Source organism: Propithecus coquereli, unplaced genomic scaffold (genome assembly GCF_000956105.1).
Source record: "Propithecus coquereli isolate 6110/MARCELLA unplaced genomic scaffold, Pcoq_1.0 Scaffold251, whole genome shotgun sequence".
NCBI classification, from domain to species: Eukaryota; Metazoa; Chordata; class Mammalia; order Primates; family Indriidae; genus Propithecus; species Propithecus coquereli.
In genome coordinates this window covers 2,231,212-2,247,055 of record NW_012148075.1, presented here as the reverse complement: position 1 = coordinate 2,247,055, position 15,844 = coordinate 2,231,212, and the positions used below count along the sequence as shown (strand labels likewise).

The window sequence follows — 15,844 nt, the reverse complement described above, 5'->3', positions numbered from 1 at the left end:
TGTGACTGGCTTATTTCACTTAGCATAATGTCCTCAACGCTCATCCATGCTGAAGCATGGCTCAGAATTTTCTTCCTTTTTAAGTCTGAATGGTATTCCATATGTATGCATACACCACATGTTATCTCTTCATCCAACCATAGCCATTTGGGTCTTTCCACCTCTTAGCCATTGTGCACAATGCTGCTGTGAACATAGGTGTGCAGATACCCCTTCACGATCCTGCTTTCAATTCTTTTGGTTATATACCTAGAAATGGGATTGCTACCTCATATGATAATTCTATTTTTAACTTTTTGAGGAATTTCCATACTGTTTTCTATGGTGACTGTACCATTTTACATTCCCTCCAGCAGCACACAGGGTTCCGATTTTTCTACATCCTCACCAATACTTCTTTTCCTTCCTTTTTAAAGAACTTCTTTTAGCCATTGTTTTAGGGTAGATCTGTTGGGAACAAATTTACTTAGTATTCGTTCATCTGTCTTGATTTCTCCTTCATTTCTGAAGGATAGTTCCACTGGATATAGCATTCTGGGTTGAGATTTTTCTTTCAGCACTTAAAAACAGTTGTGCCACTTCCTTCTGACTTCCATGGTTCTGAAGAGAAGTCTGCTGTTACTTGAATTGCTTTTCCCTTCCACATAGGTGTTTCTCATTGCTTTTAAGAAGTTTTTCCTTGTCTTTAGTTTTCAGAAGTTTGATTACTATGTATCTTGGTGTGAATTTCTTTGGGATTTTCCCATTTGGGGTTGGATCAGCTTCTTCAATCTATAGGTTTATGTCTTTTGCCAAATTTGGGGGACTTTGAGCCATTATGTCAGCCCCACCCTCTTTCTCTTCTCCTTCTGGGATTCTGATAAGATAAATGTTACATCTTTTGTTGTAGTTCTGCAAGTCTCTACGGCACTGGTCCTCTTTCTTATTTTTATTTTTTTCCTTCGGTATATTTCCTATTGCTCAGATTGGGAAATTTCTATTATACATTCAAGTTCATGGACTCTTTCCTTTGTCCTCTCCATTTTGCTTTGAGGCCATCCACTAAGTAAATTTCTAGTATATTTTTCGGTTTTTAAATTTCCATTTGGTTCTTCTTTATGTCTTCTATTTCTTCGCTGACATTAATTTTTCATTTGTTTCAAGTGTAGTCATAATTGCTAGTTGAAGCATTTTTGATGCCTGCTTTAAAATTCTTGTCAGATGATTCTAACATTTATATCACCTAGGTGTTCGTATCTGTTGATTGTTTTTTCTCATGCAAGTTCAGATTTTTCTCGTTCTTGGTATGATGAATGATTTTCTATTGTATTCTGGATATTTTGAGTATTATGAGACTCTAGGTCTTATTTAAACCATCTGTTTTAGCAGGCCACTTCTAACACTGTACCAGTGGTAGAAGGGTGGGGCTGTTCTGTTGCCCAGGCTAGAGTGCCATGGCATAATCATAGCTCACTGCAACCTCAAACTCCTGGGCTCAGGTGATCCTCCTGCCTCAGCCTCCCGAGTAGCTGGGACTGCAGGTGTGCACCACCATGCCGGGTTAACTTTTCTATTTTTAGTGGAGACAGGGTTTTGCTCTTGCTCAAGCTGGTCTCGAACTCCTGAGCTCAAGCAATCCTGCCACCTTGGCCTCCCAGAGTGCTAGAATCACAGGTGTGAGCCACTGCATGCCCGGCCTAGACTATCAGCCTTTCAAAGCCCACTGGAGACAGCCAAAAGCAGTGGGTCTAAACCTCCTTCGCAGTGCCTGTGAGGCTTGGGTCCCTGCCTCTCATTCAGCTGCATCTCCTCCACCCTCACCCTAAAACCCAGCCAGGGCTTTTGTTGATCCAGTAAAGAACACAGGCTATTTCCACTGTGTAAAATGCCCTCAGGCCCTTCTCCACCTTACTCTTGCTCCTGCTCCAGGGACTAGCTCTGTAGCTGAGAGTGAGTCTTAAACAGCATGACAGCTTTGCCAAGTGAGGAAGGTGAATCTCGAGGATCAAGGGAGAGATGTAATGACTGACCACAGAATTTAGGCTGAGCAGGGAAGGGGCCATCAAATGGGTGGTCAGCAATGAAAAGATGGTGCAATCAAGGGGTCCCATTTAAGTTCAATTGGTCTTGCAGTTGGGCAAGGTGGGAGGTGCTGGGCAGACAGTGGGGCATGAAACTGGGACACAGACAAGATACACGCTGTGTACATTGTTACTTTCAAAGTTGTTAATGTTTCCACTTTAAATTGGAAAATGTTCATCTAAATATTACCAAGTCTCACATCCTGTTTTACTCTAGAGCAGTGAGCAGCGGCTTGACAGTAAGATTCTCTCGTATGGCCAAGAGCAGACTTTCTACCAGCTAGACAACCTGTGTACTTGTCATTCCGAAGCGAGAGTCATTTCACGTCTGATAGAATTGGCTTTCTACACATGATTCTGTTCCAATAAATCAGAAGAAAAATATGATCTTACATCAATAAAGAAAGTAATAATATATATCTTTTTCGGCTGTATTTCTTATTCTTTAACATAAGACTGCTGACACTGCTAAAATTCTGCTTCGATGCTTCTAGGGCCAATGAGTTGCATGATAAAATGATTTAAAAAAAAAACCACACACAAAAACTGGCTCTGGTATCGAAGAGGAAACTCGCCCCTCCATGATCAACAGGACCTGCCAATGACACATCCAGTCAGCTAAGAACTCAAGTGACGAAGAATTCTTAACCTCTGAACCAGTTTCATGACTCGTTATAGACCTTCCAAGTCCTGCTCCTTTGTACTCTTCTCATCTGGGATTCTCCTTGTTTGCAAATGTATATTTGGCTTATTTTCAAATAAACAAGATCAGTGTTCCCTTTCAAAAAGCCTGTGAGTTTTGTTTTTGTGTGAGTACAAGGCCCTTCCTCCCTTGAGGATCACAGAGGGACTCCTGGACAGGGGTACATGTGCACACTCGCCTCGCTCGCATATAAAGGAGAACCTGAGAAATTGCAGTCTTAGGACCTGAGGTGCAAGAGTCCCCTGGTTTCGGGTTAGTGGTCACGTTCCTCATTTCTTCCTGCTTGCAGATCTTTAGTAAAAGATAAAAGCCATATTAAAATTCTGAGCCTGTAGAGTTTTCCCAACATTATTGCCCCCTTTGAGCCCTGCAGGCTGGGGGAGGAATCCCTGCTGTAGACCCCTAGAGGGTCTGCCACGGTCAACACTGTCTGCCTCTCCCTCGAGAACGTGAGGTTCCTTAGAGTGGGGACGGGGCCACTCCTTTGGGGCCGCCTGCCCCAGCACAAGGCCTGCAGGGAACAGACGTGGACTCGTTACGCGGTGCACTCAGAGGCCACGGGCCACGCTGGCTGGCCCTTACATCCTCACGTGCTGCCATCATCCCAAGTCAGACCGTGAGCCGCTGTACGTCTGTGCTGTGGGGCCCACTGCGGCAGAAACGCACTTTAATTTGCCCTCGGCTTTGCTTGAGGGGTGACAGAAGTGCTATTACTGTCCCTTATCAAAACAGGTCGTGCTCCTATGTGCCCTTTAAATAAGGATCCAGAACACATACTCCTCTGGAATTCCAGAGTCAGGATAAAGTTGGTCTCTCCTGATGAATTATCTTCTTACCTCCAAGTGCCCAGAAAAGTGCCTGGCAGGTGGTGGTCTTCGAGAAATGTTTAGACAGTGCATTAGATGAACATGAAGCAGATGCCATCCATGGCATTCCCCCGTCTGTCTTGGCTACTAGAATCTCAAAGCTAAGTTAAGATTTCAACTGCAATTGTTTCCTTACTTTTCTGCTAATTCTTCTTCAGGTTTTTTATTTTGAGCTCTACCTGAGACTTCTGGTTTTATCATAGTTTATCTTTTTCTGTAAGTTCCCTTTCTGGAAGTAGCCTGTATGAATACAGGGGACAGAAAGGACAGATTTTCAGTCACCAGAAACCCTGCTGGGGACAACACTGTATTTAGAAGAGATTCCCTGACCGTTGCTGGGGTCCTGCATCCCTGAGGAGGTGGGAGGTAGGGCAGGAGTTAGGGAGCTAGGGGAAGGCCTCCTTGGGCCCCTGGGTGCCAGCTCTGAGGAGATTTCTTGTGGCAACTGATGAAGGGATGGGAGTTCCAGCTTAGGGTGTCTTGAGGTGGGATAGAGATAGCCCCTGGGCAGCAGAGGTAGGAGGTTACAGCCGGAAATACAGCACAGGGCTCCAAACTTTCCCCACATCTCTGAGAAGACAAAGATCTTGGGAGACAAACAAGTAGGGAGGATAAAAAGAGAAGGGACATCTGGGTTACAGGTTCTGTCAGTTATAAAACTGCATCTGAACCAATTTGGGGGTAAAGACATTAGAACTACAGAATTATCTGCAATACGTAGAGAGGACACTTCACTCAGAGACTTTAGATGCTATTAGGTTCCTGACTGATCTCTAAAATCTGACCCAAAATTCTTTCAAAAATTCCCACAGGACAGAACCCAGCCACTGTGCCTGTGGGAAAAAGTGTCCAGAGGGAATGTGAAAATAAGGAAAAACTGTGAGTAATTCAAGGCCAAATGGGGCTTTAATGATGTTACAGAATTCTAGCCCCTAAGGACAGGGCAAGTTTCAAAGAAGACGGGAAAGCTGGCTGAAGGACAGTCTCTTGCATCGTCTCAGTGCAGGGTGAAGACCAGACCCGGTGGAGGCCAAGAGATCTGGAGCCTCTGAGAAGCTGTGTAACTTTGACCAAGTCCCTTAACCACTTTGAGCCACCATTTCTTCACTGATAAAATGGTGCCATTAACAGTGTCCAAGTCACAGGGCTGTTATCTAGCGGGCATGGCACAGATTCCCGTACGTGGGCTGGCTCAATGGATGGTGACCCCTTCCCTGCTCCAAGCTCCCAGTTGAACAGCTGGATGTGAAATGTGCATGAGATGTCTGCATGGATAAGAGTGACACTGACTCTTTTCACTGCTCATTTTTCATCTTTCAATGTATTCTCACTCCTTTTCCCCTGTATATGAGCAGATATGAAATGTACGTATAACATAGGATGGCCTCAATCTTTTTTCTTAGATTATAACATTTTAACATGCTAATAACTTTCACTCCATCTGACAAGATGAACGTGAACTTGAATGCAGTGATAAGGACATGGGTCTCTGTTAGGTTCACAGTAAAATGAAAGCAGTAATATTCAGACACTCTGCCTCCCAAGTTAGCCCAACTAATAGATCTTTGGGACCAAGAATGATGATGCCTTTAGAGAAAGGGAACCCAAATAGATTCCCATGGTGAGGGAGGGTTCTTTCATCCCTAAAAGGTGAATAATGCCACAAAAGACTCGGACTCACCAAGGCTTGCAGTTTAGGACAGTGAATGGAGAGCTGGATGAGTGTGCTGTCGGTTATCTGGAGAGAAACACGCTGTGTCAGTGTGGCTTCTACACCAGAACTTAATACCTAATCCTGGCTTCTCCTGAACATGAGAATCAAAAGGTGTAAAAGAGAATTACAAACTCATCTCAAGCATCCTTGGGCTGGGAGCTCCTCTCTTCACCAGCACCCTCAAGCCTACCCGCTCCTAGAGTACAAACCGTCCTTTGGTCTCTCCTCTGGTGCCCTGAGGAGACCTGGGGGCAACGGACAAACAGGGAGTGGCAAGGAGGGTGCCCCAGGACTCTCCTCTCTGGAGCCACCCCCATCACTGGACATGCAAACTTATTTCTCCCTCGGGTTCTGTGAAAAATAAAAGGAGTCTCCCCCCACCCCAAAGTTTGGCAGAAGATGGAGCTATTCTGAATTTGTCTGCTATAGTTTTGTCTGATGACTGAGAACACCCAAAAGTTTACACATCCACCGCCATGGCCTTCATGGGTTCCCAAGCCCTGCCACCTAGGCTGGACAAGGAGGGGTGGAATGCCAGCCAGGCTGTGTCTCTGGCTGTGTCGAGCTGCCCAGCAGTGACTGAGGGGCAGACCTGCAGGGCTGTCAGGAATCCACTCACCAGGATGCATTCTTCAAGATCCATCTTCTCCAGGTCATGGCAATTCTGGAAGAGTCCACAAGACACACCCACAATGTGGGTCAGTGGGTAAGGCAACACTGGTGGCTTACCCTGTCCCTCTCAGTACTGGGCCCAGTGTCCTTGCTCTCTTCCATTAAGGAGCGTGCCTGTTCCTAAAGTGACCCAGTGAACCAGCACTCTGAGCAGCTGCCCTACTTTGGAAATGGGAATAGGGCTGCCCTGGGCTGCATTTCCTCCTCTCAACCTAGAAAGAGAGTTGCCTACACATTCCCAGAGGCTCGCAAACATCAGCACATCAATTCTAGCCATAGGATAGGCTCTGGGAGGGTATGGGGATGGGGCACTGTGCCACACTGGGGTGTGGGGTGGGGTCAGGGTAGGGCAGGAGGATGTATCGGTACCCTCAGGAGGACATGGGTTCCTGGCAGCAGGTCCAGAAGGGCCCCACAGTGGTCAGTGTCCGTAGGGAAATGTAGAAGACGGAGCAAAGGGTGGAGCACAGGCTAGTTAGGGGAAGCTGCTAAGAGGCCAAGTTGGGGTCCATGTGAGGAAGGGTGTCTCCTGCCAGGAGGAGGCGCCTCTCAGGGTGGTCCCACCTGACCAAGTGAAAGTGAGGCCTAGACCCTGAACAGAACCCTCTAGAGGACCTCCCCGATTTCTGGCTACCCGGGAAAACTACAAAATATACTCTGAGGATTCTGTTCTACTTTGTGCTTGTCTTTTCCAAAGGCAGTTTTTTACACATCCCAAAACCACTCCAAATCACTTTGAATTCAGGAGGTGAATTATAATTCTTAGGTTCTTTTAAAAAAAAAATCTATGTCTTACCCGAGCTAAAAGTGTAAAGCCTGCATCAGTCAAATGGGAGCATCGTGCAGCCTCCAAAATTCTGGGTAGGGGTGTGCAGGGAGAACAAAGTACCAGCTAGTTAATAATAGAAACACATACTTTATGAAGCACACTCTTTATTCTGCTCTCTGATGTACTTCTGCTTCTGGTAACAGCCCTAGTGTTTGTGAATACAAATACTGTCCCTGCTGGACGGATGAAGAGAATGAAGCTTAGGAAGGAATGTCACCTGCCCAAAGTCCCAAGTTCCATACCAAACTTGGAGAGTAAATCCACAATCTTCCAACCATCATAGCATATTGTTTTTAAATATTATTCTAATATTTGGTGACCTTTTAAATATAATTAAAATGAACTTTTACTCAACAAAATCATCTTGAGATATACTGCATTTATTGAAATTCCTAGTTACACTAAAGGAAATTTTAAAAATTCTAGGCAATGAAAAACATAAGTTAATTCTCAATTACCCATGCTTACCAGGCATGGATGCATGAATAACATTTTTAAGTTAAACGATCTCTTATACCTCCCTTCTGACCAGTTTTGATCACCCAAATTCCTTCTACTAAGCAGAAAACTCAAAATTACCTAGAATCTTTTCTAACATAACAGTAAGAAAAACAGGCAAAAGATAGAAATAGACAATTCTTAAAAGATATGTAACTAGTGTAAGCACAGGAAATAGATCAGTTTCACTGGTAAGAATAAAAAAAAATTGTATCTCGGCCAGGCATGGTGGCTCACCCCTGTAATCCTAGCACCCCGGGAGGCCAAGGTGGGAGCATCACTTGGGCTCAGGAGTTTGAGACAACCTGAACAACAGCATGACCCTGTCTCTACAAAAAATAGAAAAATTAGCTGGGCGTAGTGGAACATGCCTGTAGTCCCAGCTTCTCGGGAGGCTGAGGCAGCAGGATTGCTTGAGCCCAGGAGTTTGAGGTTGCTGTGAGCTGTGATGATGCCATTGCACTACAGCCAGGGTGACAGAGCGAGATTCTGTCTCAAAGAAAAAAAAAGTATCTTTTCTGCCTCTGATATAGGGCTTAGTTAAGGCTGCTGTTTCTGAAGTCGAAGTCTGTAAGTTCAAATTCTGGTTTTTCCTCTTACTCATCAGGTGACCCAGGATAAACTGTGTGATTTTCTCTGAGTCTCAGTCTCTCCTCTGCAAAACAGGTGAGAATAGTAGTACCTACCTCACAGATGTGGTGGGATAAAATGAGATAATGCTTATAAAAGGAGTCAGGAACACGTGTGAGCTCCACTGATGTTAGCAATGATTAGTGTTTAATATTGTTACTACTATTAAAATTTTAATGTTCACAGCTGGTAATGATAATGTATTACTTTGAGAATCAGAATATAAATTATTACATGTTAAAACAAAACCTTTTCTCCTACTGGGGAAGATGACAAAAAAGAAGGCGACTATGATTCCCCCCATTCTGTCCATTTAGCAGCAGGTCTAGAGGAGAACCTGGTGACATCTGGATGCGAAGGTGTCCCTCTGCTCACCATCAGATCACTCTGATGCTCAGAGCATTAACAGGTGAGGCAAATTAGGTGGGCAAATGTGTGACATTCATTAAGAAATTAAGGTTTGGATTCACTGGTGGTAGACATTTTATGCTCTCCTGGTATACCCATTAATGAACTGGATTTACACACTGTCCCAGCCCAGTTTACCCAACAAAAGCTGACAACACCACAACTACTGCCTCCACCACCACCCATTCTACCTGCTGGCAGCCTTTCCCCTTCCGCGGGAAGCCCTCTTGGTCAGCGCAGCCAAGCTCTGAGCTGCAAAGCAAAAAGCATGGTGTACTCACTGCAGTCTCGGGCAGTTCAAACCCAGGGCGGTAAGAGAGGCATCTGTGAGGTTGCTGCAGCCCGAAAGGCAGAGGGCCTGCAGCCGGTGGCAGCCCCTGCATATCTGCACCACACCTTCATCTGTGATGCGCTGGGGAAAGTGTACAGAAAGAAAAATCAGAGGGCACCATCGATACTGAAACAGGAGTGGCAGAAAAACGGGATCTAATGTTACTCAGTTAGTTTTGGTTGCTGGTTACTAGCATTTTATCCTAGCAACTTCTTATAAAATAAGGAGAAGCAGAGGGCAGGTATGTACTTCTGTTATCTCTATACAGCTTTAAAATAGTCTAACATTACTAATGGAGAGTAAAGTTTAACATTCCACCCCCCTATAGTCATTAAAACTGACATAGAGGCCGGGCGCGGTGGCTCACACCTGTAATCCTAGCACTCTGGGAGGCTGAGGCGGGCGGATTGTTTGAGCTCAGGAGTTCGAGACCAGCCTGAGCAAGAGTGAGACCCCGTCGCTATTAAAAATAGAAAGAAATTAATCAGACAACTAAAAATATATAGAAAAAATTAGCCAGGCATGGTGGTGCGTGCCTATAGTCCCAGCTACTCGGGAGGCTGAGGCAGGAGGATCGCTTGAGCCCGGGAGTTTGAGGTCACTGTGAGCTAGGCTGACGCCACACACTCTAGCCCGGGCAATAGAGTGAGACTCTGTCTCAAAAAAAAAAAAAAAAGATTCAAAATATGTTCACTTAAGTATACTAATTGACATAGAAATAAACACACACATCTATATTATACTTGAAGCCATCTGCCAGTGCTATCCTATATCTAAGTCGAGGTCCTATTTTTGAATAGTCCAGGCCCATAAAGTCAAGATTCATCCAGAAGATAGTTTCTGTTTTTTCTCCCACCACCGTATACCCTAAAGATTTATGATTCATTTATTAAAAGCCAAATGCAAGGGCTTTCTCTTACCTTTCTCAAAATCTATGTCCCCTTGAGAAACCCAGTCAGATGCAGCAAGCATAAGCATCCTCTTCAATTATCAGCCTTTACAATGGCAGTGAAGAAGGACCAACAACAGTTTTTTATAAGCTAATGCCCTGATGAAAATGTCACCTTGCTCTTGTATGTGTGCTTTATTTTTCAAAGCATTTTCACATCTGTTATTTCATTTTACCCACTGAGTCAACATGAGGTGTCATCATCCCCAGTTTATAATAACTAAAAAAAGACATTGAGACCTTATAATGAATCGTTCTTATAACTAGTTAGTGACTAGTTCACAGCATTCCTGATAGCTTCCCCAGTACTCTATTCAAAACAATCAGGAACTGATCTATGTTATTTTTAGGGGAGATGCCGGTGGCTTTGTATTAAGTATGATGCCTTTTTGTTGTTCTTCTTCTTTCACCTTGTGACAAATTGATAGGTCACATAAGAACATAGGATGAAAAATCATGTAACATGGCCATTTACCAACCATCTCAGCCAAGCAGATCCCTCTAGGAGAGAACACAGAGCAGGACGGTGCTCAGGAAAGGCACGCTACTTACTGAGCAGGACTGTAAGTTGAGGCTCACGAGCTCATGGCAGTAATTCTGAATGTGTCTCAGAGCTTCATCTTCTAACTGAGTGGACAGAGAAAATAAGAGAGGGATGGAATCCAGGTAAGGGGATAGTGGGACACCATGAAAAATGCAACAACAAGTTCCCAGATGAATGCCCACACCTGACACATAAGGTAAACAGCTGTGTCAACCCTTTGGTACCTGTGTACAGCCCCTGAGGAGCAGGGCTTTCAGGCCTCGACAACCTCGCACCAGAGCCTCGATGCCATCCTTAGTGATCTGATCACACCAAGAGAGGTTCAGGTACTCAAGGTTTCGGCAGCCCTCACTAAAAGAACAAGAAAGAAAAACACCTGTGTGCAGTTTCTCCTGTAGAGAGTTAATTACCAACTGTGAGTTTAGTATGTCACAAGCAACTCAGGGGGGGACTGACCTGGGACCTATCTAAGTCACTTATTTCTTGCTCCAATGTGACCATTAGGAAGGCTTCAGATACACCAGAATGTTCATAGCTTTGGGCATTTCCCTTGACCATGAACAGCAGACACTCTTACCTGATCCCCTTTAAGGAGCTGTTTGTAATAGACACACAGGAGGTCAAATCCAGATGTTTCAGCTTGGAACAGAATCTGCTAAGGCTATAACACGTGCTGCAAAAGAGCAGACACACTAAAGATATTTTGAACCACGTTTCTCTCCCCTCACTCTCCCCATGGCCACTTAGTCACTAATTAATCCTCATTACTTACCTGTCAGTGATTTTTGTGCACCCATTGAGATTTAAATGTTCAATGTTTCGGCAGTTCTGTGCAAAGGTCCTAAAATGAGAAAACATTGTCAAATTCCCTGCAAATTGCTGGGCAGCCACTAGAGGGCACGTGTAACCATTCACACTTAGAATAGTGCCCCTCGAACTTCAATTAATGTGTACACAAATCAGCTAGGGCTCTTGTCACAGTGCAGATTCTGAGGCTGGGGCTTGACAGTGTGCAGTTCTAAGATACTGCCTGGTGATGCCAGCGCTGCTAATCTGGGGACCACACTTTTTTTTCTTTTTTTTTTGAGACAGAGTCTCACTGTGTTGCCTGGGCTAGAGTGCCGTGGCGTCAGACTAGCTCACAGCAACCTCAAACTCCTGGGCTCAAGCAATCCTTCTGCCTCAGCCTCCCAAGTAGCTGGGACTACAGGCATGCGCCACCATGCCCGGCTAATTTTTTTCTATATATTTTTAGTTGTCCAACTAATTTCTTTCTATTTTTAGTAGAGACAGGGTCTGGCTCTTGCTCAGGCTGGTTTTGAACTCCTGAGCTCGAACAATCCACCCGCCTCGGCCTCCCAGAGTGCTAGGATTACAGGCGTGAGCCACTGCACCCGGCCTGGGGACCACACTTTAAGCAGCGAAGCCCTGGACTGCTACCTATCGGCTCTCCTTCAGCCACACCTTGTTGAGTCATCTGAGAATGGAGGTCTGGCTCTGTTTCTTCCTCTCTATAGAAAAATCAGTTTGAATCCAGGGGGCAAATGTTTCTTGTATTGTGCCATGCTGCCACTTGGTGACCCTAGAGTCTTTCTGGAGAAACCACCTCTGGCTGTAGATAGGGGTCAGTAGTTGATCAGTATCAAAACCAATCCATTCACTGGTGAGGACACTTGAGTCATGAAGGACAACTTCCTCAATCATCTGTGGGCTGTGGTTGCAAGCCAGAAGCAGAAAATTAAAGTCCCCTGATCATCACTCACTGCTTAACATATTCAGCAAAGACTAGCTCAGGTCATCTGCATCTTCCTGGAATACAGCTTCAACATATCTTATAGTATTGAGTCAGGACTTTTGGGCACTTCCACACAATAGCCAAAAGCCTCCAAAACCTAGCCTCACCCATATCTGCTCCTTTTGATCTGCCCTGGTGCAGGCAGGGGGAACCAAGCCGGAATCTGGTGGACTCTCTGATATGAGGATATGGAGCTAAAAGTCTAGAAAGACCAAGGCAGCTGGAGTTATCAGAGAAGAAGAGTACTGGAGTGACAGAACTTCACAAAGAGAACCCCAGAGATCTTCAGAGGCTGTCCCTCGAGAACGTGTGCACTGCATGAGTGCACTGTGTGTGATGGAACTATCCGAAGCAGGGGCAGGAATCAAGAAAAAGCATTCGAACAAGAGCTGGAGCTCACCCAGGGTGAGGATAGTGCCCGTTTCCACCAGTCAAGAATGAAAAATGTCAACATTCTTGGGGCATTGGGCAGAGTATTGAGAAGGGTCTTGCTTTACAAGTGGAGTACAATTAGCCCTCAACACTGCTTTGGTCCAACCTAACAAATTTTAAAAACAAGACCTGAAAGGAACTATTTCCAAGTAACTCGACTGTGTCCCAGAATAAAACTCAAAAGTATTTGTAGGAATACAAAAAAGATCTGTATCCAACAAAATAAAATTCACAATATCTGGCACTGAACAAAAAATTACCATGTTTTCAAAGGAGGAGGAAAGTATTTCTATAATGAGGAGAAAATTCAATCTAACAAAACCTACCGAAAACTGACACAAATAGCAGAAATAGCAAAGACATTAAGTGTTATTATAATTGTACTACATAGAATACACTTTTATGAAGCTAAAGATTAAACATGTTATGTAGAGATATGAACAATATAAAAAAGACCCGAATTAAACATTTAGATATGAAAACCACCATGGCTGAGATGAAAATTTACTGGATGGGATTAACAACAGATTAGAGATGGCAGAAGAAAAGATTAGTGAACTTGAGAAGACATAGCAACAGAAACTGTCCAAAATGGGGCTGACATGGTGACACATGCCTATAGTCCCAGCTACTTGGGAGGCTGAGACAGGAGGATCACTTGAGCCCAGGAGTTCAAGGATGCAGTGCTCTACGGTCACGCCTTTGAACAGCTACTACGGTCCAGCTTGGGCAACAGAATGAGATCTGTCTCAAAAAAAAAAAATAGGAAAAAAAAAAGAGAAAAAAGAAACTATCTTAAGATGAAACACAGAGAAAAAAAAGAAAAGATAAAAAGAACAGATCATGAATGAACTGCGGGACAACTTCAAGCAACTCGATATACATGTGATTGAAATCCCTAAAGAGGAGGAAACAGAGGGAAGAGGGAAAAATATCTTAATAATAGCCAAAATTTTTCCAAACTTTATGAAAACTATAGACCCACAGACGCAAGGAACTCAAAAAACCTCAAGGACAAGAAATATGAAGAAAAACACACCAAGGCATAATCATGACCAAATTGATCAAAACCAGTGATTGACAGAGAAAAAGAATTAATCAGATCTGTAGCAGAGGAAATGTTCAAGAAAGTTCTTCAGGCAGAAGAAAAATGATGCCAGATGAAAATATGTGTCTATAAAAAGCAATAGGCCAGGCGCGGTGGCTCACGCCTGTAATCCTAGCACTCTGGGAGGCCGAGGTGGGAGGATCCTTTGAGCTCAGGAGTTCGAGACCAGCCTGAGCAAGAGCGAGACCCTGTCTCTACTAAAAATAGAAAGAAATTAGCTGGACAACTAAAAAATATATAGAAAAAAAGTTAGCTGGGCATGATGGCGCATGCCTGTAGTCCCAGCTACTTGGGAGGCTGAGGCAGGAGGATCGCTTGAGCCCAGGAGTTTGAGGTTGCTGTGAGCTAGGCTGATGCCACGGCACTCTAACCTGGGCAACAAAGTGAGACTCAGTCTCAAAAAAAAAAAAAAAGATTACTTATAAAAAGGAATAAAGAGTACTGGACGTGGCAACTACTTAGGTATATACAATTTTTTAGTTATTTCAATCTCTTAAGGACAATTGACTATTAAAAATACTAACAGTCTAGTGTAAGTAGAATTAAAATATATGACAACAATAGCATATCATAAAGTCTGTGAGGAGAAATGAAAGTAATAGATAATACAATTTGATGTTAGACTGTAATAGGTTAAAGTTGTACACTATAAACTCTAAAGCAACCACTAAAATTATAAAACAAAGAGTTACAGTTACTAAGCTGAAAGGATATAAAATGAAATCATAAAAATACTCAACGTAAAAGAAGACAAAAAAAGAGGAAAAGGGGAAGAAAGAATGTATGTGACAATAGAAAATAGCAAGATAGTAGATTTAAACCATAATAATCACATTAAATTCAGACAGTTTAAATACCCCAATTAAAAAGCAAAGATTATCATACTGGATAAAAAGCAACACTCAAATATTTGCTGCCTATAAAAAACCAACTTTAAATATATTAATAGATATGAATAGTTTAAAGTAAAAGAAGAACATATTGCCAACACTAATTAAAAGAAAACTGAAGTGACTATATTATATAAAACAAAGTATACTTTATAGCAAAAAATATCACCAGGGATAAAAGAAGGCCATATCATAATGACAAAGTGGCCAATTCATCACAAAGACATAACAATCCCAAATGTTTATATACCTAATAATAGAACTTCAAAATACATGAAGCAAAAACTGACAGAACTACAAAAAGAAATAAATACAAAATTATAGGAAGATTTTACTACTCCTCTCTCATAAGTTGATCAAAAAAGTAGTCAAAAATTAGGAAGGTTACAGATGATGTGCTTAACACTATTAACCAACTTGACCTAATTGGCCTTACAGCACACTTCACCCAAGAGCAGAATACACATTCTCCTCAAGTGCACATGGTGCATTTACCAAGACAGACCATATTTTTGGCCACAAAACCAAGTCTCAACAAAATTAAAAGGATTCCAGTCATACAAACTATGTGCTATGATCACAGTGGAATTATTAATATATTAGAAATAACATGTTCTTCTGGAAAATGCCCAAATATTTAGAAACTAAATAATATACTTTTAAACAACCCATGGATCATGGAAGAAATCAAAAGGGAAATTAGAATACATTTTGAACTGAATGAAAATGAAAATACACTATATCAGAATTTTTGAAATGCTACTAAGTCAGTACTTTAGGGGAAATTTATAGAATTATACTCCTATATTACTAAAGAAAAAAAGATCTCAAGTCAATGACTTCAGCTTCCATCTTAAGAAACCGGGAAAAACCAAAAGACCAAATGAAGCCCAAAGTAAATAAAAGAGAGGAAATAAAAAAGATGCGGACAGAAATCAATGAAGTAGAAAACAGAAAAACAATGAAAAATGAGTGAAGATAAAACCTGGTTCTTTGAGAATATCAATAAAATTAATAAACCTCTAGCCAGACTGACCAGGAAAAAAAAAAAAGAGAAAAATTACCAATTTTGGGACTGAGAGAGGAGATATAATTATAGATTTTACAGATAGTAAAATGATAATAAGAGGATATTATAAACAACTTTATGCCAATAAGTTCAAGAACTTAATGAAATGTACAAATTCCATGAAAGACACAAGCTACCAAAAGTTATTCAAAAAGAAATAATCGGAAGAGTTCTGTACTATCAAAGAAATTGAATCTGTAGTTTAAAATCTTCTCCAAAAGAAACATGCAGGCCAGATGTCCTCACTGATAAATTCTACCAAACATTTAAGAAAAAAATTACTAATTCTATATTAACTCTTCTAGAAATTTGAAGAGGAAGAAATACTTCCCAATTCATTCTATGA

The 15,844-nt window shown here is 42.5% G+C and overlaps 1 protein-coding gene across 5 annotated transcripts in view; it reads right to left on the bottom strand.

Moving 5' to 3' along the window:
• The window catches only part of FBXL2 (F-box and leucine-rich repeat protein 2), a 98,798-nt gene that overhangs the window by 8,118 nt on the left and 74,836 nt on the right, over nt 1-15,844 (bottom strand). For 3 of the 5 annotated variants that reach the window (XM_012646867.1, XM_012646870.1, XM_012646866.1), the window contains 8 exons: nt 10,977-11,045; nt 10,782-10,877; nt 10,429-10,555; nt 10,213-10,287; nt 8,662-8,792; nt 6,812-6,872; nt 5,963-6,007; nt 5,311-5,367 (listed from right to left, as the gene is read on the bottom strand). In XM_012646867.1, coding sequence (XP_012502321.1) covers nt 5,311-5,367; nt 5,963-6,007; nt 6,812-6,872; nt 8,662-8,792; nt 10,213-10,287; nt 10,429-10,555; nt 10,782-10,877; nt 10,977-11,045 — 661 coding nt within the window. The remainder of the gene's footprint in view (nt 1-5,310; nt 5,368-5,962; nt 6,008-6,811; nt 6,873-8,661; nt 8,793-10,212; nt 10,288-10,428; nt 10,556-10,781; nt 10,878-10,976; nt 11,046-15,844) is intronic. The other 2 variants (XM_012646869.1, XM_012646868.1) reach the window with 1 other exon arrangement.